This window comes from Notothenia rossii (assembly GCF_949606895.1).
Source record: "Notothenia rossii genome assembly, chromosome: 1".
Classification (NCBI taxonomy): domain Eukaryota; kingdom Metazoa; phylum Chordata; class Actinopteri; order Perciformes; family Nototheniidae; genus Notothenia; species Notothenia rossii.
Window position 1 is genome coordinate 9091638 of NC_136912.1, and position 13381 is coordinate 9105018.

Sequence of the window (13381 nt, forward strand, 5' to 3'; positions counted from 1 at the left end):
GATGGTTCTGGGTATCTTGGTTCAGATGGTTCTGGGTATCTAGGTTCAGATGGTTCTGGGTATCTTGGTTCAGATGGTTCTGGGTATCTAGGTTCAGATGGTTCTGGGTATCTAGGTTCAGATGGTTCTGGGTATCTTGGTTCAGATGGTTCTGGGTATCTAGGTTCAGATGGTTCTGGGTATCTTGGTTCAGCCCTCTCGAAGCCGGTGTATTCTGGTGTGACAGTCTCAAAGTCTGGCTCATAATCTGGCTCGTTAGTCTCACTTTCTGGGTAAATGGGTTGGTATTCATTGGTAGTTGGGATCTCCTCCACCTGGGATTCCTCAGTTTGCCTTGGCAACACGGTTGATTGAGGTTCGGTGGCCTCTTCGTCCTCGGGGGTCACTCCGGGTGTAATGGCGACAAAGAATGGCGAGGAGCCGATCTCGTACACCCAAACTCCTTTCTGTCCTGAGTTGGACTTTCTGGTTGGATAAAGGAAAGTAGAACAATCAATGAGGAAACACTTCCCAAGTTGATTAAATCATTGTCATAGCATATAAATGAATGTTGTGTATCTTTTAGGCCTCGTCTACACTTATATGGAGATGTTTGCTTTTTCATTTCCAGTGACCAGAGCTTTGAACAATCTGCCCATTTGATGGTATTTTCAAAATTCCCCCCTGCACCACCCGTTAAACACCTGAACTGTTTGCAACTTATATATATAGTTTTATTGAGTTGCACTGTTGGAGAAGCCTGTGACCTAAGATTGAAAGTCATTGTCATAACTACACTGTAGCTATGTACAAATGACAATAAGAACCTTGAACCTTTAGAGAACTGTTTTTTTGTAGAGGAAAAATATACATTAAAAAAATATCTTGGCCTTATATAGAAGCTCAAATAACATCAGATTCATACTCAGTGAGGTCGCTGATGGAGCTCTCTTCATCGGTGGTGGTGCGGAAGTACGTTCCCAATGATGCTTTCCAGAACCAGCTGTCCACCATTCCTTCATTGAATCCCGCCTCCAGGATCTTACTCTCGCCCCCTACTGGCGTGGAGAGGAACTGCAGGCCGTCTCGGGGGTACAGGAGGATGGCGCAGGAAGACAACTCCATTGTGGCCACAACCAGCTGGAAAGTGTTTCTCTGAAAGAACAAAAGAGGTGTTGTTAAGAGGGGAAATTAATCTGCGTTAAGGACATTTAGCAGGTAAAGGCTAAAGGTCAGAGTGTGAGTAAAAGCAATCATGGAGAGGACATGATAGCATGAACACCTGTAGAATATGTACATTTTAATAGAAAGTGATAGACAGGAAAATAATGAATTAGGACATCATGGTGTTCCCTCTGCATAGTCCATTATTTTGTGCTTTTAACCATGTCCCTCCAAGAAAGAAAAACACATATGGTATTGAACTTTATTCTAAGATTGACTTACTTTTGGAGTATTTCTCTTTGCATATTGACATACTCAGGTCTGAGGTAGATGTTATGAGCCTCAAACATTAAGTGCAAAAGGCCTCTGGCATTTCATACTTTGTAATAATGGTCATTTTTTGAGCTGCTGTATTAAAAGATACAATCGTTTAGGACAAAAATGGAAATCCCCACCAATAATCTTCAATCTTTGCCTACTTTAGTGTTTCCTGTGTTTGTTTGTTTTGCATTTTCTTTACATGAAACGCTCACTCTGCTTATCTTGATGTACACTAGAGGTAATTACCTCTAGATCCCATGAGAGTAAACTGTAGCATGAATTTATATCGGATTTCTGGAATAAAGATCCTCACCTATTATTTGCATTTGGGAACTTTCATCCAAATCACTTATAATGAGGAGAGTTGCGTATATATTCGTGTCACTCCTACGTCTTATAGGATGACTCGCCTGTACAATCTGATGCAATCTTCAACCGCCCTCATTAGAAAATTCTATATTTATGATACTTGTACTACAAAGATATTATGATTTGTATAGAATATGATGCATTGCTTTAGATTAAACTACCCAACAGTATATAAAGAAGTTAAAATCATCAAAACCTTAAACGTCTACAGCAGTCAAATGTAACATACAGTACATACTAAAACTGCAGTTATAGTAATTTAGAAAGATCATATAATAGTAAAACATGAGATGGATCAGGTACATTTTACTCTTCATACTTCATGTATTATTATATTAAATGCTTAGACATTTTTGAACTGTTTTGTATTCGTTGTTCCTAGCATTAGTATAGCAGCATGTGTTTTAGAGTTCCTTAAAGTTTTTTAGAGCAGTGGTTCTCAACTGGTGGGACCCGTGTCGAGTGGGTCGCAAATGTGTGAGTAAAGAAAAAAATCAAACTTTTATTCTGAAGGCCCGATTTTCTAACGCTGTGCATGCAGTCGGCGTTGGACTGGAAGTACCGGAGACCATAAACGGTTTTGAAAACTTCTGTCACGTAGTGATCATCTTCTGGCCAATCAGAATAAAGATTGTTGCCGGAAGTCCCCACGGAGAATAACTTTGCGGTAGAACTACTCTTTATACATCCATGGGTACAACTTCAGATAAAAATGAACACATAATGAAATATGACCCCCGGTTTTATGATTGACAGGTCACAGAACAATGGGGGCTATCTACCCTACCCACAATTCACACAGACAAGTTCAGCTGTCAGAACTAAGTGAAAAACAAACAATGGCAAAAAATATTATTAATATGTCGGGTAGGAATAGATTTATTTATTTTCTTCTCAGAGTGTACCAGAATGCGTATTTTATATGTTAGTATTTCTAAAGATCTCCTGGGAGAATCCCCCCACCCCCCCTGCTGGGGTTGGGTTTTCAGCATGTGTGTCTTTTTATGTTATACAGTTCAACTTTGATTCCATCATCTCATGAAACCTTTTTTAAAGTATACTTTAGTTCTGTGAAGGGATATATGCACTGTACTTCACTTTAATTAATATTGTATGCTGAAAGGCGTAAATATATTACAGCACGATTTTTTGTTGAATAGATTTGAGTGGTTCAAATTTCGGGTCGCGATTTATTGACAAAGGAAAAAGTGGGTCCCGAGGCCTGACCAGTTGAGAACCACTGAGTTAAGAGTCTTTTCATACTTAAGCAAGGTTCTGACTGCAGTACCTTTATTTGGAGTGGTGGTTCATGTTGGGGTCATAGTACTTTTATTGTAGTAAATTATCTGAATACTTCCTCTACTTCCTGCATATCTATGACACTCGTTTTCCAAGACTTAACCACAGGGTTCAAATGCTGTCTGCTTGATGAAATCAGAAAAATGTACGCTAGAGGGGGGAGGACCTGAAAAGTGTTTTTAAGCTTCTTCTTGCCCCTGTTGAACATGACAGACTATTTGAGATTTTTTTTTTTTTTTTTAGATCAAACGTTTTTTGTTTGTTTTTGTATCTCTTTGTTATAATTATTATTATTATAAAAAAAAATGCCGACATGTTCAATAAATTGACTAATAATAAATGTAAAAACCCCCACAGCCCCTCACCTTGGTGTCCAGTCGGTCTCCTCGTCCAGACGTCCCCCGGGCGGCCATGTTCTCCCACGTGACGATGAAGACGGTGATGGGATCCACTCCCTCGTCTCTGGGGAAAGCTCTCCGGATGTGCTCTGCAGATTTATTCAGGACCTCCGGGCTGCTGTCCCACCTGAAGAGGACCCTCCCCTGTCCGTCGCTGTCCTCCAGGTCCCCCAGCAGCGCCGCAATCATTTTGAAATTGGAGGGCATCTTCCCGAGGTACTCCCCCTCGGACTCGGGCTCCACCGTGGACACAAATCCATTCGTGTTAATCTGGAACAGAAGGCAGAACAATTTAATACCCGTGGATTATTTATAGCAGGGGTGTCCACACTTTTTTCACGAGGGCCACATACAGAAACATATACGAAAGGCTGGGCGGCTCACTACAGGTATACTACCTCATAAGTTAAGTTATAAGTTGGAAAAATCAATCCAAAGTAGGTAAATTATTCTTGATACTTGAAAATGCTGTAAGAGAAAAACAGCTCTCAGCTCTCCAGAGGGTTTCATTTATTGTGTTAGCAGCTCATTCCTTAAATCAGAAGCTTCAGATTGATTATAATAAGAGGAAATATGAAGGGTGTATTTCAAGGTTGTTATGTAAATTTGTTACTGGGCTTTTTTCTTATCAACATAAGATGTGCAAGAAGATGTTTTCAACTTTAATTGACTGAATTTATTTGAAAATTGGTCTCATTAACACATGAATACTGCGTAATATATTTGAACATATGTATTTAAGAAGTACAATATAAGACAAGCAGAAGTTTATTATACTTAAGTCATTATACTTTTTTAATTGGCTGAGTGAGGGCCGATTCAAAATGGTCCGCGGAGCGCATTTGGCCCCCGGGCCGTAGTTTGGACACCCCTGCTTTATAGGTTTGTAAGGAAGTCCATTTAGGGCCACACAATTGTGTTGTCCATTAATATCACATCATACTGATAATGTGTCTTCTCGCTACACTTCTTTTGTAACTGGATAAAACCCCACTACATTCATTAACATCTGTTTTTTGTCTCCAGGGAACAAGACTACATTTGGCATTCATTAAGTTCAAGTAATCACCGTTTTTATAGCCGTAATGGGAACATGACACCCTGGTAGACCTGCACGTTCTCATGTTTGTTGACGTGGTGCTGTGTGTCGCAGGTTGAAATGAATATATACTAAATGAAATGGAAGTCAGCGAGGTCAGTGACGCATCAGAAAAAAAAAGAAAGGCATACTCGATTACTGGCGATAAGGAAAAGAGTCTAAATCGCATAATTAAAAAAACATGAATATTCACAAAAAGAAATATGGAGAAAGGGAATCAGAAACTTTCTTTACTTTTGTTATAAGGTAGGACCTGATAATTATGAACAATCTTGTGCTTGTTATTTATAATTCTAAGGTGGGATTTAAAAATAAGAATCTTATTTTAGCTTCAGCTGATAGTCTTCCTAAAAGGTCTATTTGAATAAAAACTGTTTCTCATAACTCAGATTATGTTGGGTATTATGGAAAAAAACACTAAAATGGTGGATGATTTATTTGACTTGGGAATGAGATCTGGCCAAAGATGCTCTCGAACTAAAGAGAACACATTACAACTGGCATCAATTGCATTAAAAGGTATAAAGTATATGGTATGTATTATATTTTAAAAAGCCAAAATTAGATATTCACAGAGCTAACAAACATATTCAGCATTATGAGTTCTGGTTAGCTAGGGCGTTCGCAAACGTTAGTTGAAGTAAACCTACAAATGTTCACAGAGTTTGAACGCACACGCTCTGTGTTGCCAGATTTCTAGACAAATCAGGCAAACTGGCCACAATAAACAATGTTTTTCTACGGATTGGACCCTCTGGAAAATACCATTTTATGTCAGAAACTTTAGAAGGTATGTCAACTGTGCTCGCTTTCAAGGACTCCTAGAGCGCCGTCTGCGATCTGACCGTGAAAGAAAGAAGAAACAAAGAAGTGAATTTCGAAAACATGTGTCCATTTGTTTGGTAAGTCTGGTTGTGTACGCAGAGACAGAGTTTGTCCTGTTTCTCAGAGTACAGTTAACCCTCAGATCCTGGACTCTCCTACAGCTCGGCTCGCTTTGTCAGCCCACAGGAATTCCTCACAATAACTTCCCATTCACTCGGAATAAAAGGGATCTTTTTAACCTCATTAACTTAAATCCGCCTTACATTGAATGTCACCGTCACTGTTTGAGCGCAGAACACCGTGAACTGTGACCACGAAGCGTATCCATCCGAGGAAGGAGGATAAACAGACGGTCTTCATGTAACGACGGCTCGGAGGATTGCTTTGTCCTAAATGTCAGTTTAATTTCAACCACAGCTTTTAAGTTCAAAGGTGTGCAATTATTTTAAATATGATCAGTGTTGGTTATAAAGGGAACCATGGATGTCATTTAATGCATAAATAGTTGCATTTTAGCAAAAAGTATGAATCGTTCAAAGGTGTAGTTATGTAAATGTTATAAGAGTAATAAACATATATCATAACTTTGCACGTGTTTTCATTAAAATGTTGTGAGAATTTTTATTTGAAAGCGTATAAAATATGTACACTTCTGCAGCTATTTTCTAAAAAACGTACTGATTTATTAATTGAAAAATCATTTGGTCGGTCAGTGAAATTACACATTGAAAAAATCACCTTTAAACGTCAAAGATAAAGATTTTCACTTTGTTGATACAAACAGAGAAAAGCAGCAAATCCTCACTTTTAAAAAGTTGCCATGTAAAGATGTTTGTATGTAAAATGGTTGAAAGTATAAATCCATAGTTAATATTAAGCAGTAAGCAGAGGTAGGTCTAATTATAAGCAAGACCAATTCTCACGGTTTGTAGCGGTAATAAAGGCCTGTGTTATCTCGTCAGGTGTAATTAGTTAAACCCCTCTGGCCTGATCTCATTAATGTGAATGGCTGAATGTGAAGCAGAAAGACTCAGCCGACACCCAACAACTCAGGAACAACACAAACACACAACAAACCAACAAACAGAGAAACAGAGGCACGATGCTGGAGGCTGCAGACGCCGACACATCCTTCATTTTGTGTTTTGAAGTCGAGGCTGGATTACCAAACTGGGGGCTCCTTACCACAACGATATAGTATGAAACCTTTCTGCCTGAACATGTCTAAAAACAACTGGAACTATTTAAAATGTGCTGTCGAGTTGTGTTCTTACATTCTTTTAAATGTATAGAAAAATATTTAATGTTAATCTGTAATGGTCGGTTTTGTTCGTATGTGCATGCGCCATCAATTCAGTTTTTAATTCACATTTTAGTGTTTTGCTGTCAAAGCTGGGTAATCCAAAAACACAACGATATAAAATGTAACATTTCTTCCTTAAAATCTCTATAATAAACTGGACGTATTTTACACATGTTGTTGAGTTGACATGGTACCACTCGATCAAACACATTTTAAACATGGAGAAACCTGTATTAGCTAAAGTTTAATTTGGTCTCTTGTAATGGCGATACATAATGTGTCATAAATTGGGCTTTTATCCAGTCATATTTTTACGATACACTTTGAAGATCTTAGTCGTTTAAACTAGTTGTCTATTTTACTAAGATCTTAAATGCATTCCTTGTTGTGTAACAATCCAATCCATTTTATTTCTATAGCACATTTAAAAACAACAGAGTTGAACAAAGTGCTGTACATCAACAAATGTATAAAAACATAGCATAAATACATGAAAAACAGACAGACATGTTTCGGGACATGAAACACATTTAAAACACGAGATGATGAAACCAGATCAGAAGCCACAGACTGAGAAACTCTCCGACATGACGTAAAAACAATTTAAAAAACACTAGTAAGATAAAAACCCAAATTTAAAAGCACATGTGTAACAATGTATTTATACACTGGCCTCAGGCTCTGGAGCACTCTGCCCCTCCATGTGAGGTCGGCCCAGACCCTAGGGGTTTTTAAACCGACACTTAAAACTCACTTCTTCTCTCTGGCCTTCAGGTCAGAGCGGAGCATGACTCCTGACATCTCCCTGTGTGTGATTTTTTTATTTGTTGCTGTTATATTTGTTGTAAAGTGTTTTTATTGTATGTACGTGCTGTACATACAACAAAAATCGTTTTAAAAATGTGTTATATAAATACAACTTGATTTGATTTGATACACTGTGAATATAGTACTTCTTTTGAGTAAGTTAAAGCTCAGGCTACTTCTTCCAACACTGGTTCCTGGTTTCACTTCAAGGTGACTTTGGTCATAAATATTGCACTGACACTGGGAGGATGAGGGTCAGTGGGCGGACCGAGGAAAATAATCCTAATAAGTAACTCCAGCTACGGTTGATGTTGTCATTTAAAAACATTTAAGTTACTCAAGCAGCAATCTCACAACCTTGTTTCTTTCTAAAGTGCCTCTTCAACAGGTCTAATTTAAGAGTTCCAACCAGAAGACAAAGGCTGCTGCACTCAAGCCCTCAGGCTGCTCTCAGGTCTGTCGGAAAAACGACATTGTTAGCAACATGCTAATTGCTCTTAAAATAGCTGCTGGTTAATGATACCGGTGATATCCTCCACAGTTAGAAAGAACCAGAAGTTAGTGAGTTTAATGTGCCTCGTGTGTGACAGACTGTCGTTAATATCCATCAGTCAGTGCACTCGTTCCCACTGAGCTGCACACAAGCTGCTTTATTACTATTTACTTAGGATTAAGGGACTGTGTTTCCCAGAGTGACTCGCATATTCAAAAGGTTAATGTGTAGTTAAGAGGCCTCTCAAGTTAGAAAACAAGCCATTAGAAACACAAAAAACGAAATGTACACAAGAGCCATTTGCCGTGAGCACAGGTTTAGGAAAAAGAAGTGAAAAACTTTTAGCGAAAACACATACGAAAAGAATCGCAGAAATCCCAAGAAATCGTCATGCTTGAAAGCTAAATGAATACACTTTTGATAAATTAACCTGTTTGTGTGAAAATACACTGAAAAAAAATATAAACGCAACACTTTTGTTTTTGCTCCCATTTTTCATGAGATGAACTCAAAGACCTAAAACATTTTCTACATACACAAAATAACCATTTCTCTCAAATATAGTTCACAAATCTGGAAAAATCTGTGATAGAGAGCACTTCTCCTTTGCCGAGATAATCCATCCCACCTCACAGGTGTGGCATATCAAGATGCTGATTAGACAGCATGATTATTGCACAGGTGTGCCTTAGGCTGGCCACAATAAAAGGCCACTCTGAAACTTGCATTTTTGCTTTATTGGGGGGGTCTGGGGGGGTCCGAAAACCAGTCAGTATCTGGTGTGAGGTTTAGGATTAGGGTTAGGGTAATGTTGTGAATCGAGTGGCCTGTGTTCGTCGTCCATAACATACGCCTGCCCATACCATAACCCCACCACCACCATGGGCCACTCGACTCACAACATTACCCTAACCCTATTTTTTCAGATTTATGAACAATATGAGAGAAATGGTTATTTTGTGAATGTAGAAAATGTTTTAGATCTTTTGAGTTCATCTCATGAAAAATGGGAGCAAAAACAAAAGTGTTGCGTTTATATTATTGTTCAGTGTATGTTCAAAAAAAGGGGAAACATTTAGAGGAGACACCTAAATACAGTCTACTATCTTCTCTTAGCACATATACCTAAATTCAGTCAAACAGAGGCTTATCAAATTTGTATTGGAAGAACAAAATACACGTTTCTAACACATCTACTTTGGTCACACTTCCCACGGAAAATCTTTTCACTTTCACTGAAATAACATACATCCATACATATGAACTAAAAGGGTGTCGTGTGCTAATGAGTACATGGCTTTAGTCATTACTTTGTAAGTTAATAATCTCAGATCTACCTGTAGTGAATGCTAGAGAGCAGTTTTAATGGCGGTTCATCTTCAAAGTGTTGCATTTAAAAAGTGTGCGTCATTATGTCATTGAGGGAAACCTCTTTGCTTTAGATGTAGGCCTCAGTGTTTGTACTGAGGAAGAAGTAAGAGAGACACATATGGGCTGCAGTGGTGGAGAACAGGAGGAAAACGATCTTCTGAGGAACTGATGTTTGGCTCATCATCAGCTCCAGACATAAACTGTATATCTTACATTCCTGCAGCTTATCTCTCAATGTACATTTGTCTGTCAGGCAGCCTGGGAGAGAGAAAGCAGCTGTTCAAACCTCCTCCTCTTCTTGACTTCAAAAGAGGAAGTACGCCCTCTCTACATGTTGTTCCAATGGTCTCAGTCAATCCACAAGTAAAAGCAAACATGAACAAGTATCTTCCAAGAGTGCCAAAACCCAAACTTGGGATGTCATCAAGTTTAATGTCTGGAACAGCTCCATAGACAATGAATTGGGAAATGTGTTATATGACACTGAGAGCCGTCATGGGAATGTTCTGAATCTATGGGAACGTTTTCTGTTACGTAGCTGAGGAAACTACAATGGAATAAAGCCAATTTGGGTTGAAGGTCTAACTCGTTTCAACGATGACCATCCTTCAACCACCAAGCGTGGAGCACGTTAATGGTAATGGGTGGCATATTTTTGCTTTGAGAGGATGCTTGGTTTTGTATTTGTTTGGTTTATCCTGCATATTTGTTGTTAGCTAAAGTCAGTTGTAGCTGTAGTGAGGACATACTCCAGTTGTCCGGATAGTTTCATATTTATTTGACAGGAGTTTGGGTTTTCTCAAAATGTCTACAATATGGGTGAACTGTTCCTTCCTTTAAAAGGTTAGGGTTAGGGTTTAAAGGTTGGATGGTTTTTGAGAGCCTATTTTGGGATTGATCCAAATCGTTTCAACTGTATACTTTACTAAGATCTTAAATGCATGACTTGTATCTGTAACAAAGTATTTCTACTCCGTGAATATAGTAATTATTTTTGAGTAAGTAAAATATCTGGCTACTTCTTCCAATAAATGTTGCACTGATACTGGGAGGATGAGGGTCAGCGGGCGGCAAGAGGTAAATAATCCTAATGGAAATCTGTTATATTGTTATAAATATATATATGTGTGTAATATGTTATACATGAGAGCAGCCAGGGGAATGTTCTGAATCTATTGGAACGTTTTCTGTTATGTAACTGAGGAAACTACAAGGGAATAAAGCCAATTTGGGTTCTATAAAGAAAAACAATCATTGCGTTGGTCCTCAAAATTAGCCTCCCATTTATTGTCCACGGAGCAGCTCTTTATACTTGACTTATGCTTTAAACTTGATGTCATCAAAAGTTAAGAGTTGCTTCTCTGGTTTCTGGCTTTGAGAGAGACGCTCATGGTCACAAATGTTGATTGAACTTTCCTACACAATGGAAATAACATTATGGAATTCTTAATTAAGGAAAGTGTTCCCCTTTAAATCCAATCCCAAAATCAGCTCTCAAGAACCATCCAACCTTTAAACTCCAACCCTACCCCAAACACTTTAAAGGAACAGTTAACCCAAATTGCAGAGGTTTTGAGGAATTCAAAACTACCGTCAAATAAGTATGAGTATGTCCTCACTACAGCTACAACTGACTTTAGCTAACAACAAAGACGCAGGATAAACCAAACAAATCCAAAACCAAGCATCCTCTCCAAAGCAAAATATGCCACCAATTACCATTAACGTGCTCCACGCTTGGTGGTTGAAGGGTAGTCATCGTCAATGTTTCGTGATAGGCATTATTTGGGGTTTTTAGGGTTAAGAACAACATTTCAACAACTGTGTTCGAAAACGTCTCGGTCTTTCAAGAAAGATTTAAAGACATAAACAAATATATGTCACTTGATAGCAACCGTCATTTTTATGACATATGGAAGCTTTGGACGTTCACGAGTTTGGTAACTACTGATGTATTTTATGTCGTAGAACATGACGTAAAAATCTCTTCAGCTTGTGAGATCTTATTTCAGTCATCTAACCACAAACCGTTCAAAACACCGTTGTCTACTAGTGGTTAGGGTTAGGGTCATTTCCAGGTTTAAGGACTTATTCCTGCAGCGTAATCCTGACCGACTTTGCTGACCGCAGTTTTTGAAATGTATGATTTAACTTCTAACAGGAGGAAATGACTCCACCTGTGGAGTGCAGGTAACATAAATCTTCAAGCAGACGAGCAGAGAGGTCAAAGGTCAGAGCCTGAGCTTTGCAAAAACATGAAAGAAGGCTATGTGCGTTTGAGATGATTCTGCGAAATGAAACAAGAACCCCAGACGAAAAGCCGTGCTGCTCGGCTGCCCCTGAAAAGCCTCGAGGGGCTCAGCGTAGAGACGGCTCTTCAGGGGAGCTTTTCACCGAGGAGACTTCCTTCAGAGGAACGCATGAGTGACAGCAGAATGCGGGTGAAAGGCCGGCGTCTCCCAGCAGGAATCTAACTTTAGAAGAAGACGCCTGCAGAGCCGAGGACTCTGGAGCTTCGTCACAGGAAGTCTTTTGTCTGAGCGGAGAACAAGCTAATTGCTAACGACACTCCCCGAGCTTTTATAAGTTCACAGGTGGAACAGGCGGAGGAAGACGAAGTAAAAAGTGAACCGCGTTAATGTTTTTTGCTCTTGTCAAAGTAACATCATTTTCTATTGAATATCTTTGAGTTTGGAAAAAAATGTCTGGAAAAAAAAAAGACGTTTAAAGCCATCATGGGTCTCGGTCATTAAGAAATCTGCGGTAATGAACCATTGATCATGAATATAGATATAAAAGGGTTTTCTCCACTGGAATTTATTTTAGAAAATAAATCTCCAATGCATTACACAGCAATAATGTAACCATTAACTGTGATGGATTACCTCTCTGCAGCATGCCAATTTAGTCAGAAATGACGTGAAGCTAATGGCTGAATGGAACAAAATCCATCAAAACCTGATTACAATAATGTCATCTGTAAAGACCCTCTGAGACCCACGAGGCCGTATACGATCCCAAATATCACGTTTTTTTCAAAGCGTCATAACTTCTCAGCTGTTTGAGCCAGAGTGTGAGACTGACCGTTGAGCGGCCCGACCAAGCAAGGAAGCAGAGGCAGAACGTCCAAAAATATAACCCGACGTGGGCATTTATTAAAATATGAACATGTTACACACAGCCTCAATCCTGCTGCTGCTGCTGTTCACGTGAGCCCAGCCTGCAGCCACCAGGATCTCACACACACTGACTCCAGCACAACAAAAGACAGCACTTAAACACACAGAGGAATCGAACACAGGTGAGGGAAAACAATTAGACACAGGTGAGGGGGGAGGGACAACCCAGGGCCCCAGGTGCGCACAATCACGCGTCCTAAAACCCGGAAGTAAACTCCTTCCAGTTCCTTCGGCAAAAGCCAATGCAATTTCACCATAGGATTTTGGAAAATAGCTCGAAATAAGGTCTGTGGTTAACACAAATTAGATTAATGATTCGAAAATTATAAAAGTAGGGTAGACATGTGGATATTATCCGGCTGAACAAAACGTTCCTGGCAAAAGAACGCTCGTGGACACTGCCCGAAAGAATGGGCATAACTAATGAACAGAATCAGGTAGAATCTTCTAATCAGTTCTGATACAATGATAATAAATGTGTGCAATTGTCTGTGTTGAATGTTTCTTTCAATGTTATGGTTAGCAGTTATTTTTAAAGAAATAAGTAAAAGATTCAAGCTCCATTTTTTTATTTATGGGCAAATATCCCCTATTATGGTGTGTATAAGTCTCTAATGGGTGACATATATCATTAGCTGAGGTTGTGCTGATTTCTAGGATGTGTAAAACTTGATTATATTGCAAAGAAATTACAATTTATAAGGCAAAACACAAACATATACAAAAACGGAAATATCCTATGTTGGTCTCAGAGGGTTAAAATATGCAATAACA

General features: G+C 39.0%; 1 protein-coding gene across 1 annotated transcript in view; it reads right to left on the reverse strand.

Annotated features, from left to right (window-relative positions):
* The window catches only part of LOC307045525 (nidogen-1-like), a 37491-nt gene that overhangs the window by 17978 nt on the left and 6132 nt on the right, over nt 1–13381 (reverse strand). The window contains exons 2-4 of the mRNA XM_079691221.1: nt 3498–3800; nt 905–1134; nt 3–465 (exon numbers count right to left, since the gene is read on the reverse strand). Of these exons, the coding sequence (XP_079547347.1) occupies nt 3–465; nt 905–1134; nt 3498–3800 (996 nt within the window). The remainder of the gene's footprint in view (nt 1–2; nt 466–904; nt 1135–3497; nt 3801–13381) is intronic.